Here is a 20,533-nt window from a genome sequence, read left to right as displayed (position 1 = left end):
TTTGGCGTATTCTTCTTTCTTGTCACTTGTAAATACTTTTCGACAAAAAACGTCGTTTCGCTACGACAAATCTCGCATCAGAACGACAACTGGAATATGGCTGAAACACATTTTGCCGCTATTCCCCGACGATTGTCACTGCGATCGCCGCTTAGAATATCAAATTCAAGTTGTAACAACAATTGTCGCTCTACTTCGACAACTAGAATAAGGCTCCTTGCTTTTCTTAAATTAAAACTTGAAAGTAAATTTGATTGAATTTTAATGGAAAAAAATTGAATCCCTTACTAAATTAAAAACATTTAATTTTTAAATTTGACATTCTGAGAACTTACTCCAATATTGAAAATAAAAAATATTTTGTTTTTGTAACTGTGTTATTTTTATAGAATATTGCCCTTTCGATATCTCGATTATTTTGAATGTGTTGAATTATTCACTTACTTTCAAAATTGACAATGTCAAAATTTCCAAAAAGTAGCGGTTTTGAATTTTAGTTTTTGTGTAATAAATCAATTAAATTTCAATAAGCAAAAAGTTGCCAAAGGAAAGTTCTTTTTTTTAATACATAACCTTATTATTTTATTTAAAATGTGGTAGGATACAAATAGAAATAAAAACTTTATTTTTTTTTTGTTTTTATTGCAGTTTTTTTTTTCTTTTTAATTTTTAAAATAAGAATGGGTGTTATACAAAAAAAATAAGCAAAAGTCATGGTGTGAACGTAGCTTTTAGCTACGATTACTTTATGGATTTTGAGTCAGGAGTGAATAAATAGGAGTAAAAAACTGCAATCCTGAACAAAACGATGACTCCAATTTGCGTTGAGTCGATATCTAAATTAGAAGAATTTAAGTTGTCTTTCAAAATTGAAGTATGATTTGTTTGCTTCAGGACTTTGTTTTGGTCAACGGGAACCAAAATCGAATTTTTTGGTAACTTTTTTTGTTGTATTCGTATTATGGCTAGTTGGACAAAAAAGACTCCAACGGGTCAAACTCCAAGGAGAAGATGGAATATTGAAGGTAAAATAATTTTATTTCTAGTTCTTGAATTAAAACTAGCTGTTAAACAGATCGTGCTTCGCTTAATAATTTGAAATACCACTTTGCATCGGATGGCTGCTCTGATGTACAATATGATTTGGCAAGACAACTTTTAGAAAACAGTTCCGGTATCTAATTTTAAATTTAAAATATACCTCTGCGACATATTGATATGAGTAAAGTTTCAGATTTAAATGAAACAACGGAATCTCATATTCAGGGGGTACATTGGTTATTATGTGCCGCTCAACAAGGTCATGAAGGAGCTTTAGAATTATTAAAAGACTGTTTCAAAAATCGTAGAGGAATTACTGATAGTAATGAAAGTGATGTAAAATCTTGTTTATATATGACACCCGGCGAACGAGCGGCTAGAAAAGCAGCTCGTGATTTATTTGCTTGTTTGTCTAATGGAAATGAACATATTACCCCAGGTCAGCTAGAAAGAAAAATGCGAGAAATCTATAACCTTCAGAAAAAACGTCGTCGCTCGAAACTCAATGAGCGTCCGCTAGATTCAGTAGAGGACGAAACTCAAGACGAACTAGAATTCAAAGGAAATGCAGAGAGGAATATACACTTAAATGGTGATATATTTCCTTCACTCAACCACTGCAGAGTAGAATTAAACATATCTCAAGAAAATTTAATAACTGAAGCTAATTTGGTAGCTGCTGCTGTAAATTATTCAAGAGGGTATCTGCCAAGAGTAAATGGATTATATACTCTTTCAATTCCACATCCAAATTGTTTAGATCATATTCCATGTTTTCATAGAATGATTTTCCATCCTGTTATATTTGTTACATTGCTATATCACCATTTTATAAAAACTATAACATCATTTCCTAACAATATATCGTCAGGCATGCAAATATTGTCCATTTTATTTGTATATGCAATAATTTCAACCGACAATTTAATGGTAATTGTATTTCATATTTTTTTGTAATTTGTAACGGTTTTCTTTTATTGTCAGGTCTATATTCCCATGCAAGTTTATTATATCAGCTTAATAATAATGGTATGGTCAACCTTTAAAATGCTGAAAGTGAAGCATGATTTTATTGATTTCAGAATTTGGTCCGGACTGTTTTTGAGTTATGGTGATAACAACGTTGATGCGGGGGGATCTGAGAATCAGTTTTTAAAAAACAATCTTAAGCCATATGCAATTTTTTTTTGTGCTTTTATAATTAACTTAATAACGTTTCCCGTAGTTAGCAATGAATGGGTTCCATACTCGGAAATAACATTAGTTGCTTTTATTTTAATTTTTGTTACCATGACAGCATTTATGTACACCGCACCGAAAGGCTTTCCAGATTGGTTGATTATGTTTTCTTTTGGAATAAATGTGCTAGCTAAATATCCATATGAAATGGATTCAGTAGTAACTATAGGTTGGAGGTTTTTGGATTTAAAAGTTCCAACTTTTTATTCATTTGTTATCGGAAATGGAATTGAATTTTGCTTGAATTGCCGAGTTTTATTATATTTATTTATCCCATTTTGCTTGATTAATTTGGCAAAGCGATTAGATTGGCAAGGCATATACACTTTCCTCATTCCACACTGTGTAACTTTGGCTTGGTTGCAAATTTGTATAATGAGCTCCCAATCAGCAACAATGTTTGGATTAATGAGAGCAACTCTAGGTTTAGCTGGAATTATGCTGTTCTTACCGCTTTTCGGTATCATAACTTTGATGATTCCCATTTTTGTTATGATTGATTGGTTGGGTTTAACTGATCCCAAAGTAAGGATGGCATCATCAGTAACTGCGGTTTTGATGGCTACATTGATATCGTGTGCAATGGCCATAAATCATCGTACACAAAAGTATATTACTATATTGCAGGTAAGATTTTTACGATTATATTCAATTTCTTAGAAATGGATAATAAAAAACTTTCAGATCACTTTGTTTGTTGGAGCTAGTGTGTTGTTAACGTTACCTTATATGACAGCAAATTTTTCAACTACTCATATATCGGAAAATTCAGCCTTTAATGAATTGTACGTTAAAAATCATCGTTCAAATGGGCTCGCAATGAATTCAGGTTATTCAGGTTTTGACGAAGAGTTAAAGTCTCTGACTTGGGAACATTTTTATAATTATTGCGCTCAACCGGCTTGGGAGCACTCAAATAAAATTAAAACACAGCTGCGCTGTTCTCAACTCGAGGGTATACATGTTAAGTGGGAGGGTATTGTATCCGATATTGAAATAGTTAGAATATCAAACTTTAGAGCAGAGTTTATCAAAAAGTATATGCCAAATTGGATACGTAATTTTTTGTTTTGCGCATATGGAGAAAAAAACAAATATCATTGTGCCGAAAATGAAGATTGTGAAGAGTTACGACAGCTTCTATCAAATCAAAAATTTTGTAATATGAACAACTGGAACATGTATGAGTACGAGATTGAATTAAAAATGCAGTCAGGTCTCTTAAGTCGGCCAACCACTTTGTATTTAAAAGTAAAGCATCATTTTGGAAATTTTACGAATGAGTTACGAATTTCAGATAGAATATGGTTTTCTGGAAAATTATTAAATATTCGCAATGGGAAATTAATGGACTATCCTCAAGATATGATATTAGGCTCCGGAAAGCCTGTTGTTGAAATTGACGGGCTAGGATGCGTTTACTGTCATAATAAAGATCTTACATCTATTGAGCTGAGGGCAAAAAATGAAGTTTTTGATGCAAGAATGCGAGATCTTACGCGCGGTGTTAAATATTTGTTGAATGCGATATTTAACCCTCTCATTATTTTCAAATAAATTAATTATAAAGTAAACAGCCAAATTTAAATGTTTGCTGAAAACGTTTATAATAGTTCTTTTAAAAGAAATTAATTTTGCTAATATGTCCTTTTTTGTAAAAAAATTGAAGCTATGTATATGTATATTTTTTACTTGTATCTGCAACGTAAATAATATGAAAGAAGAATATTGCTTTATAGTTAATTTGTAAAAATTAAGTGCATACTTATGTAAATTTAAATGGTCGAATTTGATCAGAAATTTAAAAGCAGTTAAATACATTGGGTATTCAGTATATCAAACTAAAAAGTATTAAATAGTGTTTTATTTAGATGCATACATATGTATGTGCGTGTAAAAAAAGTCAAATATTACAATATGATTTATCGTCAATATATTAATGCCTAATTCTTAATATTTACCAGTAGTTTTGAAGAAGTTTATGTTGCATAGGAAAATATTTACATGTGTATATGCCTTTCGGTTGCAAAGTTAAGGCGTGAACCTAGACATAACAGAAATACGGAACTGACGCTTGGACAATGCTCAGCTCCTTAGGTATTGTTAACCGATACGACAAAACCTTAGATTAAATATACGTATACCGTTTACATATACGACAAAACCTTAAGTCGCAATTTACAAATAAAATATTGTGATTTATTACAAATTGACTTCCATAATTGAGCTCGTAATTTTAGGTTTTGTTTAAGAAGAAAAAACTTTATTGAAGTTATTTGTGTTATATTTGTTAAATTAACAACATACCGGAATTGTTTTTAGAATGTACATACATATATAAAAGAAAGTAAAATTTATATGAATCCTCTAAAAAGCCAATAAAGCTATGATGTAACATTTTTACGTTTTGCCAAAACCATTCTTTAATAAAAAGTCATATATGCATGTATGTATACATTATATTTTTTTTTAAATACCAAGCGAACTTTTACAATAAAGAAAGTACATAATAGCAAAAAAACAGTTGCTGATTAGTAATTGTTCCTAAAAAATATGAACATTTTTTAAATTTAAAAATTTAGTTAGGGTCTAACTACTTACATATGTGACTATGTACATTTTTATGTATGTATATATTATTTTATTTGCATTAATAAAATTTATGTTATTTTAAGTTTAATAGGTAGTAGGCTTGCGATAATAAAAAGAAAAGAATGAAAAGCAAGTTAAGAGAGAAGTTTAAAACAAGAAAAAATGCGCAATGTTATTTGCACATAATCTCTTAAAAGCTTTGAATATTTTGCAAATATGATTTTTTTTTAAATTAGTGATATTCACAATCTTATTGACATTTTGACCTTATACATAAATACATTATGAATATGTTCATACACTCGTACATATGTATGTGCGTAATATAATGATTTAACGTATGTAGTATATGTACATATTTAAACCTTATAACTTAAATGTTAGACTTTGTCACTGTAATTGGAAATAGGAGCGTTACATAAAGCTATAGAAAAATACGCATGTATGTACGGATATTTCTTGTCATTATTAATACCTACTCAAATATCGTTAAGTGATGAACTTTAAAAAGGTATTACATGCATATAAAAGCTTAGTTTTACTGTTTTATAACTTAGTTCAATTTGTGCACTTGGCTTGTCAACAAAAATAAGTATCAATTAAATTGACAATGAGAATAGGAACAAAAGTACCAAATTTTAAAGCACAAACAACGCACGGTCCAATCGAGTTTCACAAATGGATGGACAATTCGTGAGTATTAACGAAATTATATTTTTTATTGGTATACACATATATTTATGTACATAGCGTACATGATTACGTAATATATAAGAATATACTTAAATGAATATTATATTCCTGTCTAAAAAAGTAAAGGAAATTTCATTTTTATGACTTTTATTTTTGATAGATGGGTGTTGTTGTTCTCACACCCGGCAGATTTTACACCAGTATGTACAACTGAACTTGGTCGGATAGCTGTACATAAACCACATTTCGAAAAAAGGAATGTTAAAATCCTTGCTCATTCTGTTGATGATTTGAAGAGTCATGTTGATTGGGTTAACGATATAAAATCTTATTGCTTAGATATTCCTGGTGAATTTCCATATCCAATAATTGCCGATCAATCACGTGATTTAGGTAGGTAACATTATTATTAAAGTGAATTGTTATATATTCATCTGTATATAATCCTTAAATATTTAGCTGTTCAATTTGGAATGTTGGATGAAAAACAAAAAAATGATCCAGAAGTAAGATGTTTACAACATCCTATGATTTCTTGAAATAAATTCTTCATAACACATATTATATTTCTTCAATAGATCGCAAAAACAATCCGTGCACTTTTTATTATTGATCCCGACAAAGTAGTACGACTATCTATGTTTTATCCAATGTCAACTGGACGTAATGTAGAGTAAGATTAATCCAATCAGTTAAAATAAAATCTTATATGTATTACTTATATTAAAAATAAACAAATTTTAGTGAAATCTTACGTTGCATCGATTCATTACAATTAACAGACCGTTTAAAAGTAATAGCAACACCAGCTAATTGGATGGTAAGTGTTAAAAATTTAAATACACATTTCCAATTACTTATTCTACTAATTTTTTAGCCTGGAGAAAAAGTAATGATTTTGCCTGAGGTATCAGATGCAGATGCCGACAAACTCTTTCCTAAAGGCATTGATAGGGTCAAAATGCCATCTGGTCACAACTACGTAAGAACGACAACTAATTATTAACTTTACTCAATATTTTGAAAATTTGTTTCTTAAAGTTAGAGATGAGCTTTAAAACAAATACATTTTTATTGAACTTGGAGCATTTAGAGTTTCTCAGTTCTAACTTTAAAAGCTAAATTTTAAAACATGAAAAATGAAAATGACAAGAAATTAAAAAGTTCAAAAGATACAGTTGAAACAAAAATAAGTTTTTTTGATATGTGTATGAAACTTCTTCAATTCTTTTAAATTTTATACTATTTTATATTTCAATTTTAAATAAACTTTTAAATGTTTTCAATATTTTCCAATTTTTGAGTTGATACAAGTTATTCCACCATATTTTCAAAAGGGTTTAAAACAAGCTCGAAACATGGTGCCAAAGGTGCATTTAATTTTGAAAGTTGTACATCTAAATCTAAACGTTTTCATTAACCTCATTTGAGTAGGGATTTGCGTTCACATTCTTTGGCTTTCGCTTTTTCATTCGATTTGAATTTTAGACATTTCAAGTTGTTTTGAAGCTTTTTGACATGTAAATAATACTGAAATTGGAAGAATCTTAAATTGTTTTGACATATTTTCATATATTTTGATTTACCAGTAAGCACTAACAACTAAAAAGTATTTTGATATACTTTTGCTTCAATGTGAAGATCTCTAAGTATTCATATATTTTAAATTATTCAACATGCTTTTTTATATTTTAAACATGCTTAAGAAGGTACATAATAAGAGAGACATTTATCATGATTGTGAACAGGTAAATTAAGTCCGTAAATATTCTAGATTATAAATTTCACCAGAATTATAAAACGTAAAACAAATATATGTGGTTTCACATAATTTAAGACAGAAAAATTTGGAAAACCTGCCAAATTGGTTCGTCTTTATAAACATTTAGAAGAAAACGGAAAGAAAAATTTAAGCTGAGCAACGGCGCTTAACAAATTGTTCAAGAAGAAGAGGGAAATCATATATGAAATATTAATATGGAAAGAAGAATAAGATTACGTACTTTAAACACTCATATAACTTGCAAAATATGTGGAGGCTACTTCATTGATGCAACCACAGTCACTGAATGTTTACATACATGTAAGTCTCGAGAGTATTTAATTTTATATATCGGGAATTTGAATTGAATATTTTTCAAAACAAAGTTTTTATTGAAAAAATTAAACACACAACATAATTTTAGTTTGCAAAAGTTGTTTAGTAAAACACTTGGAAGAAAAGAAAACTTGTCCGACATGCGAGAATGTTATTCATCAGTCACATCCATTGCAATATATAAGTTTTTGTATTAAGTATATAAACTAGTACCGAATCTGCAAGAAAGTGCGTTGATATATTTTGCATTTTAATATGAACTTTTTGAAAAGAAATATTTCTTTTTAGATGAAATGAAGAGGGAAAGAGATTTTTATAGAAGTCGTAATATAGCTTGTCCAAAAGATTTACTACAGAATCATGAAGATGATGATGACAAGGTTAATGAAGCACATGCTGAATCCGGCTATCATAGTTTAGATGAGCTAGTTAATGTTTGTTTAGAGTGTAGTAGTAACAATTTAAAAAATTTGCAATGAAGGTTTTCTAGGTGTAGTTCTCAATCAACTATCACTCATTTAAAGAAATTTTTAGCAAAAAAAAGTTTTAAATGGAATAGAAAAATATAGAGAGGTATAAATCTTTTTCAATATCAAAATAGGCATAACAAATCTCAATGACCAATGATTTGAGACCTTGAAAACGTGAAAGTATGTGAATTAAAATTAGCACTTTGTGCAGAAAATCGCGAATATATATATGTACGCATTTAAATTTATTGTCAAGTTTTATTTTAGTTAAAATAAATTTAAGGGCTCTTTGAAAATTAATATAATTGAGAATTGACATATTCTGTTTTGCCTAATATTTTGAAATATTTGTGAAATTTCAAATAATTATTTATTTTTTAGATTGATATTTTATGCAATGAAGAACTTTTGGGTAAAAATCATACATTAAAATTTGTATATGTTACCCGACGGCGTTTTTTAAATTGTTTTTAAAAATAAATATAGTGATCAATATAATGTATAACTCAGAATATTAAGGCAAAATAATATAAGTTTAAGATATATTCATGTATATTAATGAATTTAATGTACAAAGTGGTCCGTAACTGGTGTTAAAGCATTCGTGGGGTGATTCCTCAGATACTCGTGTTTTAATCAATTATTTTTGTACCAATAGTAGCATTTTAAATTAAGTTTTTTAATAATCACTTGAAAATAAAAAAAATTACATTAATTTCGTTTAGTTTTACAATTTATATTTTATAATATTAAACATAAAGCTTAAAAAAACAAAATTTTTATTTGCAAATAATAATGTTTTCATTTTGAAAAATAAAAATGCAAATTTTTTGAATGATGAAACGGGTTAGTACGTTTCCAATTTTTATATCTTTCAAAATGTGAGTAATTTAAGGAAGATTTTTTTCGTGCTTTCGTTCTAATTTTGGAATTTTAATTTTTTATATTATTTTGCCAATTTTTTCGAAAACTTTACTTGTTTTTTTTTAGTATAATTATTATAAAACCAATCCATATGTATTTTATTTGAATCTAACAGACTATGTTTGTGCTTGGATTCTATGATTCTTACAATTTATTATACTTTGCTTTTTTATTGACAGCTACATAAACATAAATTACTTTGTGTGCATTTATTTTGTGGTCGTTTATACCTCACTAAAAAATATGGGAAAATATTAATAAAAAGTTAGAATACGTACACATACATAAGTGTGAATGTAATAAAGGCATTAAAATTGTAAAACTTACATATTTTAAAAGCTTTTTAAGTATGAAATCCCTTTTGTTTTTTAAAATGGATATGTATGCAAATAAAATACATATGGACGTGTCTAATTTATAGCTTAAATTTGTTGGTCATTTAGTGAATATGTAGATAAACACATACATATACACTAAACGATCAGTAAAATAAAATTTGAAGAAAAAAAATCAATATGAAATGTGTTTAACACATACATTTGGTTTGACACGAAACCGCGCAAATATAAACATGTTGCAAATAAAATTATTAGAACATGTATATAATTTGTTGACAGAAGATTTAGAATGTCAAAATTTTTTTTATTTTAGTGTTCAGTTTGGACACATATTGTAAAGTAAAAACGCAGTATTATATATGAAAGCGTTAAAAAATATGGCCCAAATTATTAAACTGATTATACTCAAAACATATATTTTATAGTTGGTATTGATTATGATACAAATTCTCCAGGTGTGAATATCAATACTTGACAATAGATAGCGCTGAGCGCTGCACGTCATATTGGAAAAAAAACTTATTAGATTATATTATGAAGATTTGATGGATTTACTTAAGCGGGAAGGAAATTTTTTAGCGGCAAAAACACTTTTTGATTGAAAAAATTAAACTGAGCAACTGCGCTTAACAAATTGTTCAAGAAGAAGAGGAAAATCATATATGAAATATTAATATGGAAAGAAGAATAAGATTACGTACTTTAAACACTCATATAACTTGCAAAATATGTGGAGGCTACTTCATTGATGCAACCACAGTCACTGAATGTTTACATACATGTAAGTCTCGAGAGTATTTAATTTTATATATCGGGAATTTGAATTGAATATTTTTCAAAACAAAGTTTTTATTGAAAAAATTAAACACACAACATAATTTTAGTTTGCAAAAGTTGTTTAGTAAAACACTTGGAAGAAAAGAAAACTTGTCCGACATGCGAGAATGTTATTCATCAGTCACATCCATTGCAATATATAAGTTTTTGTATTAAGTATATAAACTAGTACCGAATCTGCAAGAAAGTGCGTTGATATATTTTGCATTTTAATATGAACTTTTTGAAAAGAAATATTTCTTTTTAGATGAAATGAAGAGGGAAAGAGATTTTTATAGAAGTCGTAATATAGCTTGTCCAAAAGATTTACTACAGAATCATGAAGATGATGATGACAAGGTTAATGAAGCACATGCTGAATCCGGCTATCATAGTTTAGATGAGCTAGTTAATGTTTGTTTAGAGTGTAGTAGTAACAATTTAAAAAATTTGCAATGAAGGTTTTCTAGGTGTAGTTCTCAATCAACTATCACTCATTTAAAGAAATTTTTAGCAAAAAAAAGTTTTAAATGGAATAGAAAAATATAGAGAGGTATAAATCTTTTTCAATATCAAAATAGGCATAACAAATCTCAATGACCAATGATTTGAGACCTTGAAAACGTGAAAGTATGTGAATTAAAATTAGCACTTTGTGCAGAAAATCGCGAATATATATATGTACGCATTTAAATTTATTGTCAAGTTTTATTTTAGTTAAAATAAATTTAAGGGCTCTTTGAAAATTAATATAATTGAGAATTGACATATTCTGTTTTGCCTAATATTTTGAAATATTTGTGAAATTTCAAATAATTATTTATTTTTTAGATTGATATTTTATGCAATGAAGAACTTTTGGGTAAAAATCATACATTAAAATTTGTATATGTTACCCGACGGCGTTTTTTAAATTGTTTTTAAAAATAAATATAGTGATCAATATAATGTATAACTCAGAATATTAAGGCAAAATAATATAAGTTTAAGATATATTCATGTATATTAATGAATTTAATGTACAAAGTGGTCCGTAACTGGTGTTAAAGCATTCGTGGGGTGATTCCTCAGATACTCGTGTTTTAATCAATTATTTTTGTACCAATAGTAGCATTTTAAATTAAGTTTTTTAATAATCACTTGAAAATAAAAAAAATTACATTAATTTCGTTTAGTTTTACAATTTATATTTTATAATATTAAACATAAAGCTTAAAAAAACAAAATTTTTATTTGCAAATAATAATGTTTTCATTTTGAAAAATAAAAATGCAAATTTTTTGAATGATGAAACGGGTTAGTACGTTTCCAATTTTTATATCTTTCAAAATGTGAGTAATTTAAGGAAGATTTTTTTCGTGCTTTCGTTCTAATTTTGGAATTTTAATTTTTTATATTATTTTGCCAATTTTTTCGAAAACTTTACTTGTTTTTTTTTAGTATAATTATTATAAAACCAATCCATATGTATTTTATTTGAATCTAACAGACTATGTTTGTGCTTGGATTCTATGATTCTTACAATTTATTATACTTTGCTTTTTTATTGACAGCTACATAAACATAAATTACTTTGTGTGCATTTATTTTGTGGTCGTTTATACCTCACTAAAAAATATGGGAAAATATTAATAAAAAGTTAGAATACGTACACATACATAAGTGTGAATGTAATAAAGGCATTAAAATTGTAAAACTTACATATTTTAAAAGCTTTTTAAGTATGAAATCCCTTTTGTTTTTTAAAATGGATATGTATGCAAATAAAATACATATGGACGTGTCTAATTTATAGCTTAAATTTGTTGGTCATTTAGTGAATATGTAGATAAACACATACATATACACTAAACGATCAGTAAAATAAAATTTGAAGAAAAAAAATCAATATGAAATGTGTTTAACACATACATTTGGTTTGACACGAAACCGCGCAAATATAAACATGTTGCAAATAAAATTATTAGAACATGTATATAATTTGTTGACAGAAGATTTAGAATGTCAAAATTTTTTTTATTTTAGTGTTCAGTTTGGACACATATTGTAAAGTAAAAACGCAGTATTATATATGAAAGCGTTAAAAAATATGGCCCAAATTATTAAACTGATTATACTCAAAACATATATTTTATAGTTGGTATTGATTATGATACAAATTCTCCAGGTGTGAATATCAATACTTGACAATAGATAGCGCTGAGCGCTGCACGTCATATTGGAAAAAAAACTTATTAGATTATATTATGAAGATTTGATGGATTTACTTAAGCGGGAAGGAAATTTTTTAGCGGCAAAAACACTTTTTGATTGAAAAAATTAAACTGAGCAACTGCGCTTAACAAATTGTTCAAGAAGAAGAGGAAAATCATATATGAAATATTAATATGGAAAGAAGAATAAGATTACGTACTTTAAACACTCATATAACTTGCAAAATATGTGGAGGCTACTTCATTGATGCAACCACAGTCACTGAATGTTTACATACATGTAAGTCTCGAGAGTATTTAATTTTATATATCGGGAATTTGAATTGAATATTTTTCAAAACAAAGTTTTTATTGAAAAAATTAAACACACAACATAATTTTAGTTTGCAAAAGTTGTTTAGTAAAACACTTGGAAGAAAAGAAAACTTGTCCGACATGCGAGAATGTTATTCATCAGTCACATCCATTGCAATATATAAGTTTTTGTATTAAGTATATAAACTAGTACCGAATCTGCAAGAAAGTGCGTTGATATATTTTGCATTTTAATATGAACTTTTTGAAAAGAAATATTTCTTTTTAGATGAAATGAAGAGGGAAAGAGATTTTTATAGAAGTCGTAATATAGCTTGTCCAAAAGATTTACTACAGAATCATGAAGATGATGATGACAAGGTTAATGAAGCACATGCTGAATCCGGCTATCATAGTTTAGATGAGCTAGTTAATGTTTGTTTAGAGTGTAGTAGTAACAATTTAAAAAATTTGCAATGAAGGTTTTCTAGGTGTAGTTCTCAATCAACTATCACTCATTTAAAGAAATTTTTAGCAAAAAAAAGTTTTAAATGGAATAGAAAAATATAGAGAGGTATAAATCTTTTTCAATATCAAAATAGGCATAACAAATCTCAATGACCAATGATTTGAGACCTTGAAAACGTGAAAGTATGTGAATTAAAATTAGCACTTTGTGCAGAAAATCGCGAATATATATATGTACGCATTTAAATTTATTGTCAAGTTTTATTTTAGTTAAAATAAATTTAAGGGCTCTTTGAAAATTAATATAATTGAGAATTGACATATTCTGTTTTGCCTAATATTTTGAAATATTTGTGAAATTTCAAATAATTATTTATTTTTTAGATTGATATTTTATGCAATGAAGAACTTTTGGGTAAAAATCATACATTAAAATTTGTATATGTTACCCGACGGCGTTTTTTAAATTGTTTTTAAAAATAAATATAGTGATCAATATAATGTATAACTCAGAATATTAAGGCAAAATAATATAAGTTTAAGATATATTCATGTATATTAATGAATTTAATGTACAAAGTGGTCCGTAACTGGTGTTAAAGCATTCGTGGGGTGATTCCTCAGATACTCGTGTTTTAATCAATTATTTTTGTACCAATAGTAGCATTTTAAATTAAGTTTTTTAATAATCACTTGAAAATAAAAAAAATTACATTAATTTCGTTTAGTTTTACAATTTATATTTTATAATATTAAACATAAAGCTTAAAAAAACAAAATTTTTATTTGCAAATAATAATGTTTTCATTTTGAAAAATAAAAATGCAAATTTTTTGAATGATGAAACGGGTTAGTACGTTTCCAATTTTTATATCTTTCAAAATGTGAGTAATTTAAGGAAGATTTTTTTCGTGCTTTCGTTCTAATTTTGGAATTTTAATTTTTTATATTATTTTGCCAATTTTTTCGAAAACTTTACTTGTTTTTTTTTAGTATAATTATTATAAAACCAATCCATATGTATTTTATTTGAATCTAACAGACTATGTTTGTGCTTGGATTCTATGATTCTTACAATTTATTATACTTTGCTTTTTTATTGACAGCTACATAAACATAAATTACTTTGTGTGCATTTATTTTGTGGTCGTTTATACCTCACTAAAAAATATGGGAAAATATTAATAAAAAGTTAGAATACGTACACATACATAAGTGTGAATGTAATAAAGGCATTAAAATTGTAAAACTTACATATTTTAAAAGCTTTTTAAGTATGAAATCCCTTTTGTTTTTTAAAATGGATATGTATGCAAATAAAATACATATGGACGTGTCTAATTTATAGCTTAAATTTGTTGGTCATTTAGTGAATATGTAGATAAACACATACATATACACTAAACGATCAGTAAAATAAAATTTGAAGAAAAAAAATCAATATGAAATGTGTTTAACACATACATTTGGTTTGACACGAAACCGCGCAAATATAAACATGTTGCAAATAAAATTATTAGAACATGTATATAATTTGTTGACAGAAGATTTAGAATGTCAAAATTTTTTTTATTTTAGTGTTCAGTTTGGACACATATTGTAAAGTAAAAACGCAGTATTATATATGAAAGCGTTAAAAAATATGGCCCAAATTATTAAACTGATTATACTCAAAACATATATTTTATAGTTGGTATTGATTATGATACAAATTCTCCAGGTGTGAATATCAATACTTGACAATAGATAGCGCTGAGCGCTGCACGTCATATTGGAAAAAAAACTTATTAGATTATATTATGAAGATTTGATGGATTTACTTAAGCGGGAAGGAAATTTTTTAGCGGCAAAAACACTTTTTGATTGAAAAAATTAAACTGAGCAACTGCGCTTAACAAATTGTTCAAGAAGAAGAGGAAAATCATATATGAAATATTAATATGGAAAGAAGAATAAGATTACGTACTTTAAACACTCATATAACTTGCAAAATATGTGGAGGCTACTTCATTGATGCAACCACAGTCACTGAATGTTTACATACATGTAAGTCTCGAGAGTATTTAATTTTATATATCGGGAATTTGAATTGAATATTTTTCAAAACAAAGTTTTTATTGAAAAAATTAAACACACAACATAATTTTAGTTTGCAAAAGTTGTTTAGTAAAACACTTGGAAGAAAAGAAAACTTGTCCGACATGCGAGAATGTTATTCATCAGTCACATCCATTGCAATATATAAGTTTTTGTATTAAGTATATAAACTAGTACCGAATCTGCAAGAAAGTGCGTTGATATATTTTGCATTTTAATATGAACTTTTTGAAAAGAAATATTTCTTTTTAGATGAAATGAAGAGGGAAAGAGATTTTTATAGAAGTCGTAATATAGCTTGTCCAAAAGATTTACTACAGAATCATGAAGATGATGATGACAAGGTTAATGAAGCACATGCTGAATCCGGCTATCATAGTTTAGATGAGCTAGTTAATGTTTGTTTAGAGTGTAGTAGTAACAATTTAAAAAATTTGCAATGAAGGTTTTCTAGGTGTAGTTCTCAATCAACTATCACTCATTTAAAGAAATTTTTAGCAAAAAAAAGTTTTAAATGGAATAGAAAAATATAGAGAGGTATAAATCTTTTTCAATATCAAAATAGGCATAACAAATCTCAATGACCAATGATTTGAGACCTTGAAAACGTGAAAGTATGTGAATTAAAATTAGCACTTTGTGCAGAAAATCGCGAATATATATATGTACGCATTTAAATTTATTGTCAAGTTTTATTTTAGTTAAAATAAATTTAAGGGCTCTTTGAAAATTAATATAATTGAGAATTGACATATTCTGTTTTGCCTAATATTTTGAAATATTTGTGAAATTTCAAATAATTATTTATTTTTTAGATTGATATTTTATGCAATGAAGAACTTTTGGGTAAAAATCATACATTAAAATTTGTATATGTTACCCGACGGCGTTTTTTAAATTGTTTTTAAAAATAAATATAGTGATCAATATAATGTATAACTCAGAATATTAAGGCAAAATAATATAAGTTTAAGATATATTCATGTATATTAATGAATTTAATGTACAAAGTGGTCCGTAACTGGTGTTAAAGCATTCGTGGGGTGATTCCTCAGATACTCGTGTTTTAATCAATTATTTTTGTACCAATAGTAGCATTTTAAATTAAGTTTTTTAATAATCACTTGAAAATAAAAAAAATTACATTAATTTCGTTTAGTTTTACAATTTATATTTTATAATATTAAACATAAAGCTTAAAAAAACAAAATTTTTATTTGCAAATAATAATGTTTTCATTTTGAAAAATAAAAATGCAAATTTTTTGAATGATGAAACGGGTTAGTACGTTTCCAATTTTTATATCTTTCAAAATGTGAGTAATTTAAGGAAGATTTTTTTCGTGCTTTCGTTCTAATTTTGGAATTTTAATTTTTTATATTATTTTGCCAATTTTTTCGAAAACTTTACTTGTTTTTTTTTAGTATAATTATTATAAAACCAATCCATATGTATTTTATTTGAATCTAACAGACTATGTTTGTGCTTGGATTCTATGATTCTTACAATTTATTATACTTTGCTTTTTTATTGACAGCTACATAAACATAAATTACTTTGTGTGCATTTATTTTGTGGTCGTTTATACCTCACTAAAAAATATGGGAAAATATTAATAAAAAGTTAGAATACGTACACATACATAAGTGTGAATGTAATAAAGGCATTAAAATTGTAAAACTTACATATTTTAAAAGCTTTTTAAGTATGAAATCCCTTTTGTTTTTTAAAATGGATATGTATGCAAATAAAATACATATGGACGTGTCTAATTTATAGCTTAAATTTGTTGGTCATTTAGTGAATATGTAGATAAACACATACATATACACTAAACGATCAGTAAAATAAAATTTGAAGAAAAAAAATCAATATGAAATGTGTTTAACACATACATTTGGTTTGACACGAAACCGCGCAAATATAAACATGTTGCAAATAAAATTATTAGAACATGTATATAATTTGTTGACAGAAGATTTAGAATGTCAAAATTTTTTTTATTTTAGTGTTCAGTTTGGACACATATTGTAAAGTAAAAACGCAGTATTATATATGAAAGCGTTAAAAAATATGGCCCAAATTATTAAACTGATTATACTCAAAACATATATTTTATAGTTGGTATTGATTATGATACAAATTCTCCAGGTGTGAATATCAATACTTGACAATAGATAGCGCTGAGCGCTGCACGTCATATTGGAAAAAAAACTTATTAGATTATATTATGAAGATTTGATGGATTTACTTAAGCGGGAAGGAAATTTTTTAGCGGCAAAAACACTTTTTGATTGAAAAAATTAAACTGAGCAACTGCGCTTAACAAATTGTTCAAGAAGAAGAGGAAAATCATATATGAAATATTAATATGGAAAGAAGAATAAGATTACGTACTTTAAACACTCATATAACTTGCAAAATATGTGGAGGCTACTTCATTGATGCAACCACAGTCACTGAATGTTTACATACATGTAAGTCTCGAGAGTATTTAATTTTATATATCGGGAATTTGAATTGAATATTTTTCAAAACAAAGTTTTTATTGAAAAAATTAAACACACAACATAATTTTAGTTTGCAAAAGTTGTTTAGTAAAACACTTGGAAGAAAAGAAAACTTGTCCGACATGCGAGAATGTTATTCATCAGTCACATCCATTGCAATATATAAGTTTTTGTATTAAGTATATAAACTAGTACCGAATCTGCAAGAAAGTGCGTTGATATATTTTGCATTTTAATATGAACTTTTTGAAAAGAAATATTTCTTTTTAGATGAAATGAAGAGGGAAAGAGATTTTTATAGAAGTCGTAATATAGCTTGTCCAAAAGATTTACTACAGAATCATGAAGATGATGATGACAAGGTTAATGAAGCACATGCTGAATCCGGCTATCATAGTTTAGATGAGCTAGTTAATGTTTGTTTAGAGTGTAGTAGTAACAATTTAAAAAATTTGCAATGAAGGTTTTCTAGGTGTAGTTCTCAATCAACTATCACTCATTTAAAGAAATTTTTAGCAAAAAAAAGTTTTAAATGGAATAGAAAAATATAGAGAGGTATAAATCTTTTTCAATATCAAAATAGGCATAACAAATCTCAATGACCAATGATTTGAGACCTTGAAAACGTGAAAGTATGTGAATTAAAATTAGCACTTTGTGCAGAAAATCGCGAATATATATATGTACGCATTTAAATTTATTGTCAAGTTTTATTTTAGTTAAAATAAATTTAAGGGCTCTTTGAAAATTAATATAATTGAGAATTGACATATTCTGTTTTGCCTAATATTTTGAAATATTTGTGAAATTTCAAATAATTATTTATTTTTTAGATTGATATTTTATGCAATGAAGAACTTTTGGGTAAAAATCATACATTAAAATTTGTATATGTTACCCGACGGCGTTTTTTAAATTGTTTTTAAAAATAAATATAGTGATCAATATAATGTATAACTCAGAATATTAAGGCAAAATAATATAAGTTTAAGATATATTCATGTATATTAATGAATTTAATGTACAAAGTGGTCCGTAACTGGTGTTAAAGCATTCGTGGGGTGATTCCTCAGATACTCGTGTTTTAATCAATTATTTTTGTACCAATAGTAGCATTTTAAATTAAGTTTTTTAATAATCACTTGAAAATAAAAAAAATTACATTAATTTCGTTTAGTTTTACAATTTATATTTTATAATATTAAACATAAAGCTTAAAAAAACAAAATTTTTATTTGCAAATAATAATGTTTTCATTTTGAAAAATAAAAATGCAAATTTTTTGAATGATGAAACGGGTTAGTACGTTTCCAATTTTTATATCTTTCAAAATGTGAGTAATTTAAGGAAGATTTTTTTCGTGCTTTCGTTCTAATTTTGGAATTTTAATTTTTTATATTATTTTGCCAATTTTTTCGAAAACTTTACTTGTTTTTTTTTAGTATAATTATTATAAAACCAATCCATATGTATTTTATTTGAATCTAACAGACTATGTTTGTGCTTGGATTCTATGATTCTTACAATTTATTATACTTTGCTTTTTTATTGACAGCTACATAAACATAAATTACTTTGTGTGCATTTATTTTGTGGTCGTTTATACCTCACTAAAAAATATGGGAAAATATTAATAAAAAGTTAGAATACGTACACATACATAAGTGTGAATGTAATAAAGGCATTAAAATTGTAAAACTTACATATTTTAAAAGCTTTTTAAGTATGAAATCCCTTTTGTTTTTTAAAATGGATATGTATGCAAATAAAATACATATGGACGTGTCTAATTTATAGCTTAAATTTGTTGGTCATTTAGTGAATATGTAGATAAACACATACATATACACTAAACGATCAGTAAAATAAAATTTGAAGAAAAAAAATCAATATGAAATGTGTTTAACACATACATTTGGTTTGACACGAAACCGCGCAAATATAAACATGTTGCAAATAAAATTATTAGAACATGTATATAATTTGTTGACAGAAGATTTAGAATGTCAAAATTTTTTTTATTTTAGTGTTCAGTTTGGACACATATTGTAAAGTAAAAACGCAGTATTATATATGAAAGCGTTAAAAAATATGGCCCAAATTATTAAACTGATTATACTCAAAACATATATTTTATAGTTGGTATTGATTATGATACAAATTCTCCAGGTGTGAATATCAATACTTGACAATAGATAGCGCTGAGCGCTGCACGTCATATTGGAAAAAAAACTTATTAGATTATATTATGAAGATTTGATGGATTTACTTAAGCGGGAAGGAAATTTTTTAGCGGCAAAAACACTTTTTGATTGAAAAAATTAAACTGAGCAACTGCGCTTAACAAATTGTTCAAGAAGAAGAGGAAAATCATATATGAAATATTAATATGGAAAGAAGAATAAGATTACGTACTTTAAACACTCATATAACTTGCAAAATATGTGGAGGCTACTTCATTGATGCAACCACAGTCACTGAATGTTTACATACATGTAAGTCTCGAGAGTATTTAATTTTATATATCGGGAATTTGAATTGAATATTTTTCAAAACAAAGTTTTTATTGAAAAAATTAAACACACAACATAATTTTAGTTTGCAAAAGTTGTTTAGTAAAACACTTGGAAGAAAAGAAAACTTGTCCGACATGCGAGAATGTTATTCATCAGTCACATCCATTGCAATATATAAGTTTTTGTATTAAGTATATAAACTAGTACCGAATCTGCAAGAAAGT

The 20,533-nt window shown here is 26.8% G+C and overlaps 2 protein-coding genes and 5 pseudogenes across 3 annotated transcripts; all 7 read left to right on the top strand.

The window, feature by feature from the left end:
• Nucleotides 1-799: 799 nt before the first annotated feature.
• Nucleotides 800-4,812, top strand: LOC129611705 (wolframin). 2 transcript variants are annotated; one of them, XM_055524981.1, is made up of 5 exons: nucleotides 800-1,025; nucleotides 1,076-1,174; nucleotides 1,229-1,971; nucleotides 2,026-2,907; nucleotides 2,965-4,812. In XM_055524981.1, exons 1-5 carry the CDS (start codon nucleotides 962-964, stop codon nucleotides 3,835-3,837), a joined length of 2,661 nt encoding a protein of 886 aa, XP_055380956.1. In that variant the 5' UTR covers nucleotides 800-961; the 3' UTR covers nucleotides 3,838-4,812. The 2 variants fall into 2 exon arrangements, with proteins under 2 accessions (XP_055380956.1, XP_055380957.1); XM_055524982.1 differs by having other exon boundaries at nucleotides 802-1,025; nucleotides 1,235-1,971; nucleotides 2,965-4,809.
• Nucleotides 4,813-5,405: 593 nt separating this feature from the next.
• On the top strand, nucleotides 5,406-6,853 carry LOC129611706 (peroxiredoxin-6-like). Its single transcript, XM_055524983.1, has 6 exons — nucleotides 5,406-5,565; nucleotides 5,726-5,958; nucleotides 6,025-6,071; nucleotides 6,144-6,238; nucleotides 6,310-6,385; nucleotides 6,443-6,853. Exons 1-6 carry the CDS (start codon nucleotides 5,483-5,485, stop codon nucleotides 6,569-6,571), a joined length of 663 nt encoding a protein of 220 aa, XP_055380958.1. The 5' UTR covers nucleotides 5,406-5,482; the 3' UTR covers nucleotides 6,572-6,853.
• A 150-nt stretch (nucleotides 6,854-7,003) lies between these two features.
• LOC129611911 (polycomb group RING finger protein 3-like) lies at nucleotides 7,004-8,607 on the top strand (annotated as a pseudogene).
• Nucleotides 8,608-10,070: 1,463 nt separating this feature from the next.
• On the top strand, nucleotides 10,071-11,135 carry LOC129611909 (polycomb group RING finger protein 3-like; annotated as a pseudogene).
• Nucleotides 11,136-12,598: 1,463 nt separating this feature from the next.
• LOC129611908 (polycomb group RING finger protein 3-like) lies at nucleotides 12,599-13,663 on the top strand (annotated as a pseudogene).
• Nucleotides 13,664-15,126: 1,463 nt separating this feature from the next.
• On the top strand, nucleotides 15,127-16,191 carry LOC129611907 (polycomb group RING finger protein 3-like; annotated as a pseudogene).
• Nucleotides 16,192-17,654: 1,463 nt separating this feature from the next.
• On the top strand, nucleotides 17,655-18,719 carry LOC129611662 (polycomb group RING finger protein 3-like; annotated as a pseudogene).
• The last annotated feature ends 1,814 nt before the right edge of the window (nucleotides 18,720-20,533 follow it).

Source organism: Condylostylus longicornis, unplaced genomic scaffold (genome assembly GCF_029603195.1).
Source record: "Condylostylus longicornis isolate FDR11 unplaced genomic scaffold, ASM2960319v2 ptg000055l, whole genome shotgun sequence".
Taxonomy (NCBI): domain Eukaryota; kingdom Metazoa; phylum Arthropoda; class Insecta; order Diptera; family Dolichopodidae; genus Condylostylus; species Condylostylus longicornis.
This window is presented reverse-complemented; position numbering and strand designations above follow the sequence as displayed.